The sequence below is a fragment of the Bidens hawaiensis genome, unplaced genomic scaffold (genome assembly GCF_021521415.1).
Source record: "Bidens hawaiensis isolate Kalapana, Puna unplaced genomic scaffold, B.hawaiensis_p1.1 tig00016745_1, whole genome shotgun sequence".
NCBI classification, from domain to species: domain Eukaryota; kingdom Viridiplantae; phylum Streptophyta; class Magnoliopsida; order Asterales; family Asteraceae; genus Bidens; species Bidens hawaiensis.
Genome location: NW_027492535.1, coordinates 272,727 through 294,678, shown reverse-complemented (window position 1 = coordinate 294,678; position 21,952 = coordinate 272,727). Strand labels below are relative to the sequence as shown.

The window sequence follows — 21,952 nt, the reverse complement described above, 5'->3', positions numbered from 1 at the left end:
ATTAGAACCTTCCGGTGCCGAGGTCCGTCCCATATCTGGGGGGGGGGGGGTGGTATCGGTTGGTGCTGTGACGTTCTCTAGGGTAAAACCCCCAGGTGTTACGTCAATGTTCCGTGACCCTGGAGCTGTGACTCGCTCAAGAGTACGGCCACTTGGAGTTGTGATGCGTGCAAAAACACTAAGACCCGGAGGTGCTTCTGTGTTAGTTACACGTGACTCAGTTGCAGGGGTTCCCGTCGGCCCTTCAGGAAGTTTACTCATATCAAACGAACTAAAAAACCAACGAAAATTATTGCTGTTCTAACACAAATCACGGATGACGCCAATGAAGAAACACGGATCCGCTCCCCGGGTATGGGTTCTGGATCCAGTGAGTCCACAGGGTACAATACGATAATTACTACCACGATATGAGTAAGGCTTCCTAAGTCCAGTGACCGGAACCTGCAAAACAGACACCGTGAGTCTCGTTACAGGAAGGACAAGAGGGGGGTCTTCCTGTAACCACCCTCCGGCGTGAGAATCAATAACGTTCGTAATGGAGAAAGTACTGACGTATAAAGACTAAGTGTAGTAAGAATATATGTGAGTGAATGAATACCTCATACCATTTGACAAGGTATTTATAGCCGAAAGATGATGGAAGATGATTGGGGCAGCTGTCCTCTTCTAGAAGATCTTTGATAACCGCCTGGACACGTGTCTTCTTGTGATAGGTTGGGCAATACGTCCCATGTGCATGGGTATAACAACCTGGACATAGCCACACAGGACTATACTTTATAGTGTAGCTATAAATCTCTTACACCTATTTCATCACCAAAAAATTGTACCTTTTGCTCATTACTCACTCACACACACATATATGTATATGTAAATATGCATAATTATAGTTGAGGGTTTTTTGAACAAACCAGTTATTGGTGGAAGTGTCAGGAGTATTCCAGGACCTCTCACCCTATATATGGCTAACTGAGCGTACGGAAAATGTGACGTGACAAACATACACCTCGTATGCCCTGAATGATAATATTTACATGTGGAGTGATGTTTTTCTTTCTTCAGAACGCGATAAAGCAAATTTTTAGATGTCATATTCTCTCCTCTTTGCAATGACAACCATAGTACAACCAAGATGTAGATAATGATGGTTCACATCACATATGATGATCTACACCACCAAGCTTTCTTATTTATGCAATTTTCCCACATTCACATAAAAGAAGCTGGATACATGTTTTACAACTATTTTCTTTGTTCCCTTGTTTTTGAGTATTTGAGTCATGAGCAACGGATTAGTGTACTTAATGATGGTTTCCATTGTACGACTGTACATTAGCCATAACTAATGCATTTGAAGTATATATGCTAATTGCTAAACGAGTCGACGTTCGACAAATTGTTCGTGAACTGTTTGGTGAGAAGTTCATTTAAGTTCATGTTTAATAAATGAACGAACATGAACAAGTAATTTTGTTTGATTAACTAATTGAACGAACACGAACAAACATTTGTGTTCATGAACACTTGGTAACGTGTTCATTACATCCGTTTATATTCATTAATGTTTGTTTGTTTATGTTTGTTCATTAAAGGTTTTTGATATTTTTAATGACTTTTCTAATCTTATTGTATAGATTTAAGAAAATTATAAACTATAAAGCAAAAATATATGAATATGAATATTAAACACATTGTTTGTGTTCGATCTTTCGAATCATTGAACCGTTCACAAACAAGTTCATTTCCTTCATGAACACAAACAACAATTTTCTCGCAATTAATTGTTCGTGAATTGTTCATTTGTTCGATAAAAGCTTAATGAGTGAACATGAAGAATACCTTTCTTTGTTCGGTTTTTTTACACCCTATCTCCTCCATAGAGTATTCAAAATCAAACATTTTCTAGTATTGTAAACTATACCGAGTGTCGTTACCGTATTATAACCGTGATGAATCGAACCGATATTGACCGAACAACATTGGTATATGTGTCGGCCTTATCAGGACTGGTACCAATATTCGTTTTAATGGTATCGATAGATTTAAACATGTATTGATATTCTTTACAACATTAATTGGCGCCGGTGTCAGCATTATCAAGATCATTATATGTATTATTTATGGTTTTCGGGTGATGTAAAATTCAGCCAAAGCGTGGGATGCGTAAACTAGTTATTAATAGTCATGCTTTTCACACCCCGACCAAAGGCGGCGGAACATGCCGGGGTGCAACGATTGCTCATAAGCGCATGACACTATTTAAAGAGACAATATTTAAAAAACTCATTTCATTTCACAACATCGAAAATGTCACATAACCAAATATTCATAAGTCAAATACAACAAAATATAACAAAATATAGCAAATCAAATATTGTACATTTTTGCTAATATCCTAATGGTATTTGTGACGTTTTCTTCACCGAACTCCAAAATCAACCTAGATGCAAACCTGTAACATTTCATAAAATAAAGTTTATCAACACAAAGGTTGGTGAGCAATTCATAAGTTTGAACAATAAATATATAGTATGAAAAGCCACAAAACTAGTATACAAAACCATAAATAATAGCTATAAACTTGGATAAATAGTTATCGCTAACAAGTTAGCGACACCCAACTATAAGGGGTTGCCAAATAGTTTAGGATTTTATAGTTATCGTTAATTGCATTACGTTAACGACACCTTGCCATGAGGGGTTGCCAAATGGTCTAGGATTTATAGTTCCACCATCCAAAAGCGATAAACACATAGTCAAATAAGCATAGAACACCAAATCGAGCAATTATTCAAGTAAGGTATACAACAACGTTTGTGGTTTAAGACCCAAGTATAAAACATTTAGTTTAGATAAGTTGAAATGTCACCCCCAAAATGAAAGATAGAAAACGGGGTATGAAGTTACTCACATTCAAGTAATAAACTTGAAAGATTGATTATTTGGAGATTTGCCGGAACGACGAGTTTAACGTATGAAGCCTAAATAAAAGAAAGTCTTGGATTTAGAAAGGTTGTCTTGAAGATCTTTAAATAAAATAATTATTGCAAAAACTAATCAATTAAAGTTCAAGGTTTAAAATGTAACTATTTAAGAATTTATAATAATAACCCTTTTAAAAAATGTAAGTTTTCTCAAAACCGGGTTAAAGTATCTAACCTTAATATTTACTTAACCAATGTTAAGTAATAAGGTGGGAAAAATGCTAAAATGCAAGTTCCATTAGGCTAAAGATACTAAAACGGGTTTTTAACGAGTGTTCGGGTTGTCGGTTCGGGTCTTGACAAATGGTCAAACCCAAAGTCAAATTTCCAAAATATTAATTGTTATGAGATAACTCATTAAAACATACTAACACTTAACCAAGTATGTAGATCTATTGTTTAGAACTAACAACGCACGTTAAGCGAGTGTTCGGTTTTGTCGGTCCAAACTATGTTATGAGATCAAGTTGGATCCAACTATTCCAAGTACTTAAGAAAATAATTAAAATCAGTTTGTAAACTATTTTTTTAAAGAAATATACAAGTCTTGATAGCTAAAAACACACTTGTGTCTTAAGCGAGTAAAAGTCGGTATAGTTCGGTTTGGTTCGGTCTCCATCTCACAAATAGTTCATAGATGGTTTCTACATGCCCAAATATCATAGAACTTGTATATTGGTTTATAAATGAAGAAAACTTAAATTTTACAACAAAAAAAGTTAACTACAAGTCTTTTAAGCAAAAGTTTCTGTTTAGTTCGGTTTCCATCTCCCAACGAGTTCATAGATGGATTCCATATGCTTAATATCAAAGAACTTGTAAAAATGATTTTTGAAACTCAAATCTAGCAATAAACATGTTTAAACAACTATTTTAACAAAACTAGTAAACAAAAGTTCGGTTTCCGGTTTGGACTAGTTTCGGTTAAACCGAGGTTAGTCTTATACAAACCCACACCATGGAACTTGTAAATAAGATGAACAAACCAAAGGGTTAGAAGTTAGTCATAAGTGATATGTTTAATAAGTTATGTGTGTGTAAATATATATCAAGAACACGAAGTCCTCCATGAAGCCTTGCCTTATGACATTCGAAACTTAACCAACCGGAGTCGGTGAAGTAACAAATAAAGAAAACAAGGGGTGTGTATTATATATATGTTGTACCACAATATTCAAGAATTAGTAATATTAGATGAACAAGTTAGAATGAAAGACTATAGTTAGTTTGACTTGAGAAGTCAAAACTTCAAGAATACATAAGAAATAATAACCTTGAATCTATGGAGTTTTAAGAGAGTTTTTGGAGATGTAGCAAGAGTAAAATGAAGAAGATGGGTGTGTATATATAGGGAAGGAGTGAAGTGTTGGGTATAAAGATTCTTTTATGGTTTGCATAAAAATGGGTATGTTTAAATTGTCAAACAATGCATAATATAAAAACAAACCAATATTTTATATATTTTAAATGACAAGATCCAATATTTTATATATTTGAAATGTTCGGGTTACAAACGGGTCGGGTTTACATAACAAAAGTGACCCGAAATTGACGAATGTCACACATCCTAAGTCAATTTAGGCCGTCCTCGACCCTCATTCATTTCCATCTTATTCTCTACACACTCAAAAAAAAACACACACACACCTTACACCACCATAAACCTTACGGCCGAGAGGGAAGAGGGAAAACGAGATCGAGCGAACATCCGTTTGTGGTAGATCTTTGCTATACGAGCCATACACGAAGATCTAGAGTCCATAAGCAAGCTAACTGAGACCGAAAGGTAAGCCGTTTTACTTTAAAGTTTACGTTTTTAGTAACGTTTAACCTTGAAACTTAGAACGGGTATAGATCGGATACAAATGAAACGTAAAGTTGCGAAGTTGATGCTAAAACGAACTCGTTAGACCTGCAAACATGTGCGGCTCGTGTAAAATGAACCCTAGATCTAGTAGTAAACGTTTAAGCCTTAAAGATTCATGCTTTATGCTGTTACGTGTTAAGTTTTATCCGAAAATGAACATAAGAATGTTTACGGGTTTGGTTAAACTCGCATTCAAGGCTTTCGTGATGAAACGATGATGATTATGGGGTTTGGGGACGCATTCAAGGCTTTCGTGATGAAACGATGGATTTCTTAAGGTCAACTAACTATAGTCTTTCATTTTAACTTGTTCATCTAATATTACTAACACTTGAATATGGTGGTACAACATATATATAATACACACCCCTTGTTTCCTTTATTTGTTACTTCACCGACTCCGGTTGGTTAAGTTTCGAATGTCATATGGCAAGGCTTCATGGAGGACTTCGTGTTCTTGATATATATTTACACACACATAACTTATTATACATATCACTTATGACTAACTTCTAACCCTTTTTAGTTTTTTCATCTTATTTACAAGTTCCATGGTGTGGGTTTGTATAAGACTAACCTCGGTTTAACCGAAACTAGTCCAAACCAGAAAGCGAACTTTTGTTTACTAGTTTTGTTAAAATAGTTGTTTAAACATGTTTATTACTAGATTTGAGTTTCAAAAATCATTTTTACAAGTTCTTTGATATTAAGCATATGGAATCCATCTATGAACTCGTTGGGAGATGGAAACCGAACTAAACCGAAACTTTTGCTTAAAAGACTTGTAGTTAACTTTTAGTTGTAAAATTTAAGTTTTCTTCATTTATAAACCAATATACAAGTTCTATGATATTTGGGCATGTAGAAATCATCTATGAACTATTTGTGAGATGGAGATCGAACCAAACCGAACTATACCGACTTTTACTCGCTTAAGACACACAAGTGTGTTTTTAGCTATCAAGACTTGTATATTTATTTAAAAATAGTTTACAAACTGATTTTAATTATTTTCTTAAGTACTTGGAATTGTTGGATCCAACTTGATCTCATCACATAGTTTGGATCGACAAAACCGACCACTCGCTTAACGTGCGTTGTTGGTTCTAAACAATAGATCTACATACTTGGTTAAGTGTTAGTATATTTTAATGAGTTATCTCATAATAATTAATATGTTGGAAAGTTGACTTTGGGTTTGACCATTTGTCAAGACCCGAACCGACAACCCGAACACTCGTTAAAGACCAGTTTTAGTATCTTTGTCCCAAAGGAACTTGCATTTTAGCATTTTTCCCACCTTATTACTTAATATTGGTTAAGTAAATATTAAGGTTAGATACTTTAACCCGGTTTCGAGAAAACTTACATTTTTAAAGGATTGTTATTATAAATTATTAAATAGTTACATTTTAAACCTTGAACTTTAATTGTTTACTTTTGACAACAATTATTTTATTTAAAGATCTTCAAGATAACCATTCTAAATCCAAGATTTTATTGTCATTTAGGCCTTGCTCGTTAAACTTCATCCATCCGGTTATTCATCTTTTACCGATCAAGTTTTATACTTGAACGTGAGTAACTTCATACCCCGTTTTCTATCTTTTATTTTGGGGGTGACATTTCATCTTATCTAAACTAAATGTTTTATACTTGGGTCTTAAACCACAAACGTTGTTGTATACTTTACTTGAATAATTGCTCGATTTGGTGTTCTATGCTTATTTGCCTATGTGTTTATCGCTTTTGGATGGTGAAACTATAAATCCTAGACCATTTGGCAACCCCTCATGGCAAGGTGTCGTTAACGTAATGCAATTAACGATAACTATAAAATCCTAAACTATTTGGCAACCTCTTATAGTTGGGTGTCGCTAACTTGTTAGCGATAACTATTTATCAAAGTTTATAGCTATTATTTATGGTTTTGTATACTAGTTTTGTGGCTTTTCATACTATATATCTATTGTTCAAACTTATGAATTGTTCACCAACCTTTGTGTTGATAAACTTTATTTTATGAAATGTTACAGGTTTGCATCTAGGTTGATTTTAGAGTTCGGTGAAGAAAACGTCACAAATACCGTTAGGATATTATTAGCAAAAATGAACAATATTTGATTTGCTATATTTTGTTATATTTTGTTGTATTTGACTTATGAATATTTGGTTATGTGACATTTTCGATGTTGTGAAATGAAATGAGTATGTTAAATATTGTCTCTTTAAATAGTGTCATGCGCTTATGAGCAATCGTTGCACCCCGGCATGTTCCGCTGCCTTTGGTCGGGGTGTGACAGGATGAGAGGATTAGACATGATTTGATAGACCTAAACCTCTCAGAGGACATGGTTGAGGATATGAATTCTTGGAGAAGTAGAATTAAAGTTAAGGATTTTTAGGGAGAAATGAACACTTTAGGGCATCTATTTACCTTATTCTGGTCACACACAATAATGATATTCTCTCCCCATATATTATTATTATTATTATTTACTGTTAAACTTTGATTTCCTTATATTGCCCCATGCATATGTACTCTAGAGCTGAGTGTCTCTCTGGAAGCCACCTCTTTATTCCTTTGGATAGAGGTACGGTGTGCCTACATCTCACCCTCCCCAGACCCTACTTATAGCTTTGCTGCTGGTGTGACTTCACTGGGTATGATTGATTGATTTATTGTATCACACTCGTCTAATGTGTGATTGTCTTAGGATGAACGTACGATTTCTTAGTTACTTGAAATCCTTACTTGCTCATTATATTTAATCAATTTATCACCATAAAGTGCAATGTTGATAACAATTTTACATTTGTTGCTTTTTTGTATTTGGGAGGATATTGGTCTTGAAACTCATGCATAATTGCATAGTGTTTTATTAAATGGCGTGGGCAGAATTTCTTTTAAGGATAGAGATCATATGCCCTGAAATATTATTATCATTTCACAACTAGTGTTTGAGAGTTATACATTACCCATTATTTAAGAACACGAAAATATTGCGACCAAATATCGTACCAAGAACTTATTATTTATACAACGAAACTGCCACATGAAAGCAAGAAGTTCAATCTTTATTTGAAAATCATGAATTAAGGGAAAACCACTTGATCATCATGATTAAGAACCTAAATTGTCTCGTTAGTTTCAACAGAGCCCAACAATATCATTCTTCTTTTTTCAGCTTCAGAAGGTAACTTAATGTCTGTTGCTAATCCAATTAGTTGAAGAAACTTAATCAACTCCCATGTCAAGTCTAACTGCCACCATTCCAATCCATGTCGGGCTGAATTCGGGAAAGCATGGTGATTGTTATGCCAACCATCTCCAAGTGCAAACGTACCTGTCCACCTGTATCATGTCGATTTAATACATTACTACACGTATATAATATGCACAAGTTCTTTCTTAATTCAATGTATTTAATTTGTTTTATGTGTGACTTTTTGTTAACTTGTTCATATTAATAAACTTGTAAAATATGTTAGCTTTTTATAAGGAAGTAGGAATATTATAAGTGTAGGAAAATACAGATACAGTTATCTCTAACACCATATTTCATCACATATAAGAAATCATGAAGAAATTATGTGTGTAACATATTAAGTCACATTTTCTATTTTTTTCTCATTCATAAGTGCAAAAATTTGTATAATATTATATGCCTTTCCATGCTTATATATGTAAATATAACTTGCATGTTTTGGATGAAACATATGACAAAAGACATACATTTTGCCCGTGTCGAAAAATACGTATACTTATTTATGTAAATACTAGACGAATGCCCGCGCGATGCAGCGGGGAATACAAACCTTGATAATCACGTAATAGAGTTATGGGTGTTCACTGTTCAGTGTTTCGTTTTAAACCGTGAAACTGTTTATTGGTATAGGTAGATTAGTAATTCTTATTTTAAACTCAATTTAGTATCGAAGTACAAACGAAACCGGAACCTAACCATTGCTAATGGTTTGGTTTTGTTGAGTTAAATTTTCAACGGTCCGGTTTTAATTTTCGACGACAAAAGCGTTATTAACAACTTGGCTCACAGTTTAGTTTAAAACCATAAAAAACGAACCACAAATACATATACGTAAAATGTTATTCTTAACTGAAAAAAAACTATGACAATATCATACTCAAATTAAAGAGAATTAAATGCTCGTTTTTATGGTGCAATTTTAAAAAAAAAAAATATTAACGTACGAAAAAGTTATAACCGTTTAAAAATCGCAGGTGAATTTGGGTTAAAAGTGAAAATATAAAGAATATATGCATAAAAGATGAAGGATCAAAATTATAACTATTCTTTAATTTTACAAAAGTTAAGGGGTAAATATTGTAAATGTTTTGAAAAATTATAGAATGCACGTGAGTTTTTATGTTAAAAAGACTACTTTGTCCTTTTTTATACTTGTGCCATATGCTAAAATTTGTAATTCCCTTAAAAGTTAAAACTACCGTCTTAATTTGCCCTTCATTGCCACGTCAATACTATATATAATGCACTAATGAAGGGTAAATTAAGACGCTTGGATTAAGGGATTTACAACCAAATATGCATGAGGTACAACATTAATAAGGGGCACAAATGTCATTATAACATCAAATCTCACATGTATTTGCAATGTCTTCAAAATAATTATAAGTTTCATCTCTTAAAATTACACAATTGGTCCATGGTCTTTTACACATATATTATATTATTTTCATTTTTAATCCAACTACCCCACGGTTTTTAAACGGTCATAACTTTTTCGTACGTTAATATTTTTTTAAAATAAATGACATCATAAAAGGAGCATTTTATTATCTTTAATTTGATTATCATATTGCTATAGTTTTCGAAGTAAAAAAAATTATGCAAAAGTGTGTCCGGTTTGCTTTTGATGGTTTTTTAATTAAACAATGAGTCCACTTTACATGTTTTTTTTTGTTGTCAAAAACCAAAACTAAACTGTTTCTAAATAAAACCCAACTAAACCGAACCATTACCAACGATTAGGTTCTGATTTAGTTTGTACTTTGATAAAAAAATTGAGTTTAAAATTTTAAAACAAGAATTATTAATCTGCATATATCTTCACTTCAAACTAATCATCAACTAATACATTATTAAGAGAATCATACTATGAACAAATATAACTTTGGTCATATAAATAATAAGCTTATTAGAATAAATAGAATGCGAAATCATAACAAGAACAAAGATTATAAAAAACCATACTGGAAATTTGATTAAATTAAAGTTGTAATAGACGAGTTTGCTCGTATTAAATAAAACTTTGGTTAACTATATTTTAACTATGTCTAATATATATTATATCTCATACTAAATAAGTAAATAATTAGCATTTCAATATGTACGGTCAGCTCCGGTTTCAACCGTGAAACCAAACTGGTGAACCGTCTCATAGTTTCAAACAAAATAATGAACACCCAAAAATTTGTTACATGATTATCAAAGTACGTGTTTCCAGTTTCCCGCTGCATCGCGCGGGCACTTTTCTAGTTATATATAGTATAGATAACCTACAGTTTTCATACTTCAGTTTAAGGGTTTCATGAACAAACCAATTATTAGTGGAAGTATCAGGAGTGTTCCATGGCCTCTCGCCCCATATATGTCCAGCCGAGCGTATCACGAATGTGGTGTGACACACGAACGTTGCTCTTACGCCCTGAACGATAACATTTACATGGAAACCGGATCTTTTTTATGGAATATCAAGTACGTTTATAGAGAAGTCATACATACCAGTCCCCAAACCAAGTAGGGAAAACCTCCATAAAAGTATAGTAACCCTCCAAGTGCAGTTGGATGCCAAAAGTAAGTTTCATGAAGAAACATATAAAACCATTGTGCCTTTAGCTCCGGTACATTGGAGTATTCTCCGCACTAAATTAGTTCATCAATATGATATCAAATTATGATTAACGAGTAATAAGAATACAAAGGACTAAACCAAAAACGTTTGTAATCACTACCTTTGCAACAATGTAGTCATTGTAACAAAACCAACCCAAGTGACTAAACCAGAAACCTTCTGCTGGAGAATGCGGATCTCTCTCTGTATCGGCATACTTATGGTGACTCTTGTGAGTGCTCACCCAAGATATTGGATCTTTCTGTAATTTTTAATGAGCAAAGTAATTATTGATAATTGTACGTTTAACAAATATAATTTACTTTTAGATATGGGATAAAGTGATCGATAAACTAACGATATTAACTAAAGCGCGCAATAGAATTAATCTCAATCTTAGGTTTTGATATGCTGACAACTCTTTTGAGAAAATAAACTCTTAATTAGAGTCTTGGAACAACAAAAAAAACTATATATCTAATTACAAAGCATCCCCTGTTTCAGACAATATACTATATATCCTGGATTCATTATATATCTTATTTTAAATACTTTTGTTTAAAAGACAGGCGAAAAAAACATGCAAACGCATATAGGCACGATACCTGGCCAGCAAGAACACCACAATAAGCGAAGAAATATTCTAGCACTTTAGTGATCTTGAAACTCCGATGCGTAAGAAGTCTATGATAACCCAGGCTCATGCCCAGTCCGGTAAACAAACCCAAAGCCAAAGCCACTATCACTGCACCCCAATCAAACACAAAAGGTGCGAATGCAGCCAACACATGTATGCCGGTGATCCAGCAAAGGTTAGCCACGTCTACCAACCTCCATTTTCGTAACCAAAACCCTCCTTTCCTCATCTTCTCCAACTCCGACAGATGGAATTTCTTTCGGTTGGCAATACCGACATTAGCATTCACGGTCTTTGTGACCGGATAGTTGGTGGATGGCATGGTTCTAACGGTTGGTGTGAGTTTAATTTCTTGATAGTATAAGTTGGTATATATATAGAAGCATAGGTTGCAAAATGAAAGTGCTGGAGGGGATAACTAGTGTGGGTTAGTAGTTGAGAGATATACGGATGCCTTCAATTTCTCTATAGCTTATTGAAATTTCATTTTCAGCATGTTTATATTGTGACATGTGGGATCAATCAACAACAGCAGTTGTACTCGGTCAAAATTCTGTCAATAACAAAGTTATTTGCAGGGTCCGAAGATAGTGAAATATAAATACAATGTATCTCAATCCAAAAAATAATTGTTTGCTTCTAGTGAGACCCCAAACTTAAAAGTATATGTATTAAGCGGTATAAAAGAAATACTAAAACTCAACGCTACATCTAGACAACAAAAAAAATCAATAAATGAATAATAATAATAATAATAATAATAATACATCACTGTTGAAGATAGATACTTTTATAGATAGATACTTTTATGTAATGCTTGGGCTAATCAATAAATAAACAAGTGAAGGACATGATTGGGGTAATAAATGAGAGCCATTATGCATGAAAAATTTGGTATCTATTCAAAACATAAGCCTCATCAGAACTGATTAGTTGCTTCTTATATCTATAATCACCATATAAGGTATATCCTTTAAATTTGCCCGGCCGCCTAATGGTTTTGGGCCTAATAATAGACACCCATAAAAAGGATTCGGCTTGTTTATTTATCTTTTCAGTCATTCTGTTAACTTAATTTGCAATTTTAGAATTCAAATCCACTTGAATTACTTAGGCTAAATGTTGACGGAGAGCTTTACTATTAGGGGTTGCGAATCGTGACAACTGACTGATACTTGGTTCTTACCCTTGTTACATCGTATGTACGATAGGATTACTTGCCTATGCGTGTGTAGTTACTTTGCACAAATCTACTTGGACACAACTGATCGACAACTAGATTGTTTGTTGGGACTTGGGAGCCTCTAATATAGAAAAATCGCGTAGTAGATCCATGCAACTAGATTGTTGCATGTACAAATATTGTCACCAAGGTAAACATTAGGAAGAAAATTCTCTTCGTTTGCTGCTAAATAACATAAATCTTCAAGAGTACTTTGTTCGTTGAAGATTTCGGATGATTAAGAAAACCCTTGTAAAGTGTAATATAATCCATTCGCAAAGTAAAAACTGCTTTTAGAGTTGAAGATGAAGGCAAACTAAATCAACAAATTCCTCGTATGATTTTTTTTGTTGTTGAAAAACAATCATAATACTTCTAGTGGAAATATCACACAAAGTAATTCTATGTTCGTGTGAAACATCACCACCCGGTACAACTACACAAAAATAGAAGAAAACATTGAGAGTTGCAAACAAACACAAAAATAATTGACAAAGGCCACGAGTTGGAATGATGATCTCTTTCTCAAACCTTGCAGATTTAGAAATATGACATGTAATTAAGAGGTCGCCAAATAGAATGGCAAAAACCACCTATACCTTTAGACTTCAATCAGTCACGTCACTAAGTGGTCAAATGGATGCTTTTCAAACCCTATACGTTTATACTTTTCAGGTGAGTTGAAATCATATTGAGTGGTAACTTCTTCGATTTTTTTAGTTATACAAAAGCACATGACACTAGTTGAGTTGGCATGAAACATATACAAGTCGTCAATTGGAATGATGGCCTCTACAAACTTCGTATTGACCAGTGGAGCATGTGCTTGACAAAGCTACATGTGGCCGGAGGGGTCATCATTCCAATTGGCTAACACCCCTTTGTGTTACAAATAACAGTTTTGCACCTTGTAATGCATGGGAGCGAAGTATCCCAAATAAACAAGTTTTAAGAGATTCCACATAGGTTGCTTTATTGTATCATGGAGGGTGACTCACCATGAAACCAACGCATGTGCATAACTAAGGGTAGCAAACCCAACCCAAATGGATTGTTTTGAGTTAAGATAGATAAATTTTAAAAGTTAAATGAGTTAGGATAGATCATAAAAATTCTTCAAGTGGGTCAGGATGGGTTAGAAATATACAAGTGAGTTTCATTTATAGGTTAGAATGGGTCAAAACAAAATATCCAAGTTATCCAAAATTTATTTAATTCAAAATACCCAAACTATCACGTGCGAAACAAAACTCATCCGAAACCCAAAATATGATCAAAACGAAACAAAAACCCCGAACAGACTAGAACGAAACAAAAACGAAAATGAACCGAAATAGCAAAACGACCAAAACGAAACAAAAAAAGCGAAATGCAACCGAAAAGCTAACCAAGACTAAACAAAAACACCAAATCGACCAAACCGAAACAAAACTGAATCGAAATAGATAACGACTAAAACGAAACAAAAAAACCGATATGAAACCGAAAAGTTGACCAAAACGAAACAAAAAAAAGCGAAATGCAACTGAAAAGCTGACAAAAACAAAACGAAAACACTGAACCGACCAAAGCGAAACAAGAAAAACCGAAACGAAACTGAACCGAAATAGAAAAACGACCAAAACGAAACAAAAAAAGTGAATTGAAACTGAAAAACTGACCAAAATGAAACATGAAAAAACTAAATGCAATTTAAAAACCGGACCAAAACGAATCAAAAACACCGAACCAACCAAAACGAAACAAAAAAACTGAAACGAAACTGAACCAAAATAGAAAAACGACCAAAACGATACAATAAAAACGATAAGACACCGAATATATGACAAAACGAAACAAAAAAAAAACTATATGACACCGAAAATCTGACCAAAACGAAACAAAAAAAAGCGAAATGCAATCAGAAAGCTTACCAAAATGAAACAAAAAAACTGAAACGAAACTGAACCAAAATAGAAAAACAACCAAAACGATACAAAAAAAAACTATATGACACCGAAAATCTGACCAAACGAAACAAAAAAAAAAGCGAAATGCAATCATAAAGCTTATCAAAATGAAACAAAGAAACTGAAATGTAGCCGACCAAAAAAAAACAAAATGAATCGAAACGAAACAATAAAACGAAATGAAACCGAAAAAACTGACTAAAACAAAACAATCACTGAAACCAAAAAAACCAAGAAATCGAACCGAAATCATTGAAACCGAGCAGATACCGACACCGACCGAAATGAAAAAAAAAAACAAAATCGAACCGAAAAAAAACCCTGAAAAACTCGAACCTGAACTGGTACAAAACGGTTTTTTTTTAAATGAACGAGGATGACGTGGGAAACATTTTAGTTATTTTACATTTTGCGTTTTTTATTTATATTTTGAGTTATTATTTTTTTAATAGCTTTTTTGAATATTTTTTTGAGGGGTTTTTAAAACCCTTTGTATGTCGATCTTCACTTGAGTCAAGATGAGTTAGCTTTACCCATATCCATCTTTACCCTCTATTTTAAAAACCCATCGTGACCCATACCCATCCTGACCCATATCCATCATAACGTTCAACTAAATAGTGTGAGCAAAATTGCTCTAAGGATAGACAAGTAGACAACATTTGTCTTGAAACAATAGATAGTGCACCATCATTATTTTTGTAGAATTATACATTAGCCAATGTTTTAGAATCAAAACAGTCATCTTGAACTAATATTTGGAAATATTACGGCGAAGTTTCATACCAAGAATTGATAACTTACACAACCAAGCTAGCTACCACATGAAAGCAGACTGATCAATTTTTATTTGAAAACACACAAAATAATAAATAGATAACTACTTTAATCATCATGATCAAGAACTTCAAATCATCTTGTTGGTTTTGATAGAGCCCAACGATACCATTCTTCTTTTGTCAGCCTCAGAGGGTAACTTAACGTCTGTTGCTAATCCAATTAGCTGAAGAAACTTAATCAACTCCCATGTCAAGTCAAACTGCCACCATTCCAATCCATGTCGAGCCGAACTTGGGAAAGCATGGTGATTGTTATGCCATCCTTCTCCAAGAGCCAATGTACCTGTCCACCTGTATCATGTCGATTTAATATACCAGACCAAATACATAATTTACACATGTTCTTTTTCAATGGATTAATTTGGTTTCAGTGTGACTTTTTGTTAATCGTGCAAATTATGTTAGATTTTATAAGCAAGTAACATATAAAATGAACTTATTATTATAGAAAAACTAGTAACATTCCCTCGCGCAATGCGCTAATAAATCGGTGTATGCACAAAACATAAAATATTATTTACGCTAATATCACCTGATCAATAAATAAATAGATAAATTACAAAGAAAAAGGTGCATGTTACAAGGTTTCCTTGCAATACGGTGTCACTTAGAAGTTCTAATGAAATAAAAACGAAAGTGACTCATATCGAAACCAAAAATTCATAAAAATGAATTCTACTACCAGTACCAATGTTGTTTGGATTGTATCGGTTTAATTCCATTCGACAAAACTTAAGTGTGTTACAAAACCAAAATGTTTATTTACACAAAAAAAAATGTGTCATATAGTCAAAGAAATCGTAATATGCCAAAAACGGTTTTGACATATCTTTTACATTGATCAATGATCGAAGGTTATAAAAACAAATACTAATACAAATATTGTTCAACTGATATCAGTTCGTTTTATCATTACTTGGTATAGTTTCTGATACCAAAAAAATACGTTACATTGAATACAACTATGTTTTTAATAAAATTTATTTTGAAGTGTTTAGATAAATAAAAAACACAACTACGTATTTAGTTTTATTTTTAAAACTAATGAACGCATATTATTAGGAAAAAGTCAAATAAAATGACGAATAAAGTACAACTAATAAAAGCATGTTTTGGCCGGATAGATAATTTCAAGGTCATGAATGGTAAGGCTATGCGTAGTGGGGCTAAACATGTGGGCGACGAGGGCGAGAGCAGCCCACCCCCCTAGACGATAAAGGGAAAATAAGTGGAGGGGGGCGACGGGAATTTGTTGCCGGGTGTAGAGATGATGATGACGACGTGGCGATCAGTGATTGGAGTGTGAGGCGATTTGTGGGCGAGAACACCGCCCTATGGGCTACATGTCGCCCATTTTTGCCAAGTGTCATAAACCACCTCATTTTGTAGCTCCCCCACTACACGTCCTAAGAAAGCCTATGTAACACAAAAGTGATTTTTTTATAAAGTAGTGTATAACATGAATGGTATACTTTGCCGTCCTTTAGAGAGCAGATTTTATGCTATTAATTACACCCAATTTCCTCAAATATTACACTTATATTCCCAAAAAAAAAAGTATCGAAATATATATTTGCAATTTTCATGCTATAGCATAAGGGCTTCATGAACAAACCAGTTATTGGTAGAAGTATCAGGAGTGTTCCATGACCTCTCGCCCCATATATGGCCGATCGAGCGTACGACGAACGTGGCGTGACAAACAACCACTGCTCTTATGCCCTGAACGATAACAAATACACGAGAAACGATTCACTTTTCAGAATTAATCAAGAAAGTATTTAGAAGCTAGTGTCATACATACCAGTCCCCAAACCAAGTAGGGAAAACCTCCATACAAATATAGTAACCCTCCAAGTGCAGTTGGATGCCAAAAGTACGTTTCATGAAGAAACCTATAGAACCATTGTGACTTTAGCTCCGGTACATTAGTGTACTTTCCGCACTAAATAGTTCATCAATATCAAATCAAATTGAGATTAACATGTAATAAGAATATAATCGATACACTAGAAATTGTAATCACCTTTGCAACAATGTAGTCAGTGTAACAAAACCAACCTAGATGACTAAACCAGAAACCTTCTGTTGGAGAATGCGGATCTCTATCTGTCTCAGCATGCTTGTGATGACTCTTGTGTGTACTCACCCAAGATATTGGATCTTTCTGTTTTTTTCATTGAGCAAAGTAGTATCATTGTACAATTAACAAATACATATAATTAACTAATAATATGGAACAAACTAATTCATAGTGTATTGAACTAGGGTAGTCTAGATAAATACTAGACCAACACTTGCACAACCACAAACTAGGGTAAGCGAGTAACAACCTCATTTTCAATAACGTACACACCTATTAATCTCGATCATATTTTGGGGATATCAAGACATTTTTAATTTTTTCTTTCCTAAACTTTCATGAACTCATTGTTCTCTACATTTGATATTATATTATTTTACGTTGTATGTTGTATGTTACGTCTAGTTGGTTTACGATCGATGCAAAACAAACACGCAAATGCATATTTGGACGATACCTGGCCAGCAAGAACACCACCATAAACGAAGAAATATTCTAGCCCTTTAGAGATCTTGAAACTTTTATGTGTAAGAAGCCTATGATAACCAAGGGTCATACCCATTCCGGTAAACAAAGCCAAGCCCAAAGCCACCATCACCGCACCCCAATCATACGCAAAAGGTGCAAATGCAGCTAACACATGTATGACGGTGATCCAGCAAAGGTTAGCCACGTCTACCAACCTCCATTTTCGTACCCAAAACCCTCCTTTCCTCATTTTCTCCAACTCTGATGGTTGGGACATGAACTTTTGGTCGGCAGGATTGACGCTAGCATTCGCGGTCATCCTGGTTTCGGTCTTTGTGACTGGAGAGTTGTGATTGTTAGTGGATGTCATGGTTCTAAGGGATGGTGTGAGTTTTCTTGATAGTATCAGTTGGTATATATATAGAAACACAGCTTGCAAAATGAAAGTGTAGGGGTTGGATAACTAGTTGAGGTTAAAAGGAATAATACCTTTGCAAGTAGTGTTTACGATACAAGTACTTTTAGATATTAACACAGGGCCGTCTCTGAGAATTTAAATACCTCGGTAGAGCCAAAATAAAAAGGCCCGTAGGCCGTCTCCGAAAATTTAAATACTGGGTTTCGATAAAATTTAATTCATGACACGACCATACACATTTTGTTATTACTTTTTCATAATAAATATTGATTCAGTCAAACTTTTCTAGATGTTATGTATCCTGAAGAATTAACGAGTTAAATGAAATGAATATAAAAACTAACCATACCTTTTGTGTGGGTTAGTAGTTGAGGTACCATTGAAGATACCTTCAACTTTTCCCTCTTCCTGAAAATATATTTTTCAACATGTTTGTTTATATTGTCTAGGCCCCAACAACACAGGATAACAATTTGTTGAAGATAGAGAATTAGAGATTGTTATCTTTACTTGGGCTAATAGTAGGAATAGGTGAAAGGCGTGTTGGAGTAATAAATGAGAGCCATTTTTGTATGAAAAGTACTGCTGAGTTAGAAGCTACCATTTAAAGTATCCCAAACATATGTATCACCATATGTGATTACTTTTCTTTTTTAAAGGGGTTTGTCGCCGGCAGCAGTGTCTTTTCCAAATGGTCATAACAAATGTCCAGGTTCGGTTCTCCCTCACAACTAGTGGTGCTGCCCATATTTCATATCGAGCTCGCTCATGAGTCGAGATTCAAACCAATGATCCCCAAAAGAAAACCCTAAGTAAAACCTCCTGAACATCCTACCAAAATGGTTATGGAACCAGATGTGAGTACTTGGTTCTTATATATTTATTACCACCATAACAACAATAGACAGCAGTACATAACTTTGGTCTTAAATAGCAAATGATGCAATTTTATAGCACAACATATTCATAACTTCACGAAAACATGTATATATGCTTTTATTTTCATGCATGTTGAAATTCAGTTTTCAAATGATAGCATACTTGGACCCAGCATGCCCTATGATTAACTCTCGAATCTTAGACCGGTGTATCAATTAATGATTAATAAAAAAAGACAAAAACGTTTTATTAGTACATAAACAAAAAGGGTTCAATATATTTATAATTTGGAATTTGGTCAATTGTCCAAAATTTTATGAAATTGGCTTGGAGCAATTTAAATTCTTACACTATAGTGAAGAGAGATGGTCTAACTCAAAATAAAAAGCACCTCATGCCTCGATCTTGCATGTTAGGTTTTGTGAAAGTCTTCGGGCCTAAATTAGTTTGATGTGGAATGCCCATTTGGATTTCTTGTTACCTAAGTTGTTAGCCTAGCTAATTGTTTTCTGTATTTACTTTATCATTGTTTTGTAATCTTTGTATCAACAAATAAATGAGAAATCCTAGTTGCAGCCCGTGAAACATCTTCTGAGATGTTGCATGTTGGTAGGGGAAGGGAAAATAGGCAGGAGGGTAGGAGTCGAGGAAGGAGTTCCTCAAGACCCCGGAAGAACGTGAAATGTAGGAATTGCAATGAGGTGGGATATGTTAAGATAAACCCTAGTTGTAGCATGTAGATGTAGTTCACTTTAATCGATACCTGACAGATCTGACTCTAATATGTTGCGGTTGAGACTCGGAAAAATTGGGGGAAGTGTGACCAACTACCCGTCCACTAAGTACAGAAGTCCATGTCATGGTTACTTCACATATCCGAAAGGCACGTCGTATCCTTGAGGACACTATAAAAGCACAACATCACATTAGAACGAACAACCCAACTTTTGTTCATCGTTTTCCAATCAAATACTTTGTCTCACGTCAAAGGTTAAAGAGAAAAATCCCTCTCACCATTACCAAGCTAATGCTTGGTGTTCTGTTTTGTTGTGTTTGCTTATACGAAGTGCTCTAGCTTAATACATGTGGAACATTAGCCTGGGGACTATATATATATATATATATATATATATATATATATATATATATATATATATATATATATATATGGTTTGGATCAAATACAAATGAAATTAACGTGTTAAACGTGAAAATCAAGTAGAGTAATTATATATACAAGTAGAGTAATAATGTAATTACATCATAGAGTAATTATCATAGAGTAATTACATAATTACTCTACTTGTATATATAATTACTCTACTTGATTCTCACGTTTAGCACGTTAATTTTATTTGTACATTAACCTTCCCCTATATATATATATGTCGGATTCTTGCTTCAATTCATATCGTTGTCATTCTTTGGATATGCGAATATCTTTTTCAAATCTCTTTTGAGCACAAGTTTTCATTCCTGAAGCCCTAAATGGATGTGAAACTCATATTGAGTAGATACATGAATGTTTTTTTAGATGCAACCCAATTCCTTATCTTGATATTATTGTTGTTTACAAGAACGAACCAAAACTGTCTTAAAATTTTTGAAGGCCCTTCATATTTGAGCGTAATGCCAAGACTTTTGTTTCTGAAATAGAAGATCGAGCGGGCCTGCATCACTCACTATTAGGGTCTTATCGTTTCACTAAAAACATAATGTCACAAAACAAAATAATGCAAGTCACAAAACAAAATAATGTAAGTGATATACATAAAATTCTAGAAAGACATTTAACATGTATAATTTTAAACCGCCTCTACAATTATTATTTTTATTTCAAGTTATATGGATTGCATCAAAAACATGAATACATCACATATACTGACTACAAAATTAATTTACTACGAAATTGACGTATATGCTCTAAAATCTAAATCAAACAGAATATGTCTTGTTGCCATTATTACTTTATTAGCCTTTACCTAACCACAAAAACAATCAGTCATGTTACAATCAATAAATAATAATGGCTCCCACCCCTCGTGAGTCGTGGTAGTAAGTATGACCGAGGTATTTTACATTATGTCTCTACAATTATGTTTATTTCTATTATGATCCAACAGTTAGTATAAATTCTATATAACTATTGACCTTAAATGACTGGTGTTCCGCTATAGGCATAAAGGGACAACTCTCACAAGCTTAACCATTTAAGGGTAGTAATCTCATGTGGAAATAAGGTCACTCACGTAAGGATGGTATATAAACAGGGTTTAGAGTTTACAGTACCAATTTATGCTCATCAAATTTTTAACGAATTTAATTCCTTGTTTTTAAGCTATTTAGTATTTACAGACAATTGATTTTTATTGATGATCATATCAGTTTTCTTTCACTATATAATATTATTGAAAAAGTTATTTCATTTTTCAGAATTATCAATAAAATGATGTATAAGTATAGTGTATCAATTTGTTCAATTGCGTTATAACCCATCACACAATCTTTTATGTGTTATTTAGTTTGTTTCGTGTCTAGGTTTTTCAAACACTGTTACCGGCTATCAGTTATATTATTAGTGTTAGTATCACATGTTGTTGTTATTGTTGTTGTTGTTTAATCTACTAGTTTGTGTTAGATTTTGATGGTTCACGTGTATTGTGTTATCAGTGTATGTTGATATTATACAATCTATAAATATTTCAAAATCAGTACTGTATATGCTATTC

The 21,952-nt window shown here is 33.8% G+C and overlaps 1 protein-coding gene and 1 pseudogene across 1 annotated transcript; both read right to left on the bottom strand.

Moving 5' to 3' along the window:
- Positions 1-11,205: 11,205 nt before the first annotated feature.
- LOC143551953 (delta-9 acyl-lipid desaturase 1 pseudogene) lies at positions 11,206-11,687 on the bottom strand (annotated as a pseudogene).
- Positions 11,688-15,281: 3,594 nt separating this feature from the next.
- LOC143551944 (delta-9 acyl-lipid desaturase 1-like) lies at positions 15,282-18,427 on the bottom strand. The gene is made up of 5 exons (XM_077042281.1): positions 17,916-18,427; positions 17,402-17,542; positions 17,180-17,320; positions 16,991-17,097; positions 15,282-15,666 (listed from the first exon to the last, which is right to left on the bottom strand). The coding sequence occupies exons 1-5, from the start codon at positions 18,294-18,296 to the stop codon at positions 15,444-15,446; spliced, it is 993 nt and encodes a 330-aa protein (XP_076898396.1). The 5' UTR covers positions 18,297-18,427; the 3' UTR covers positions 15,282-15,443.
- Between the last annotated feature and the right edge of the window lie 3,525 nt (positions 18,428-21,952).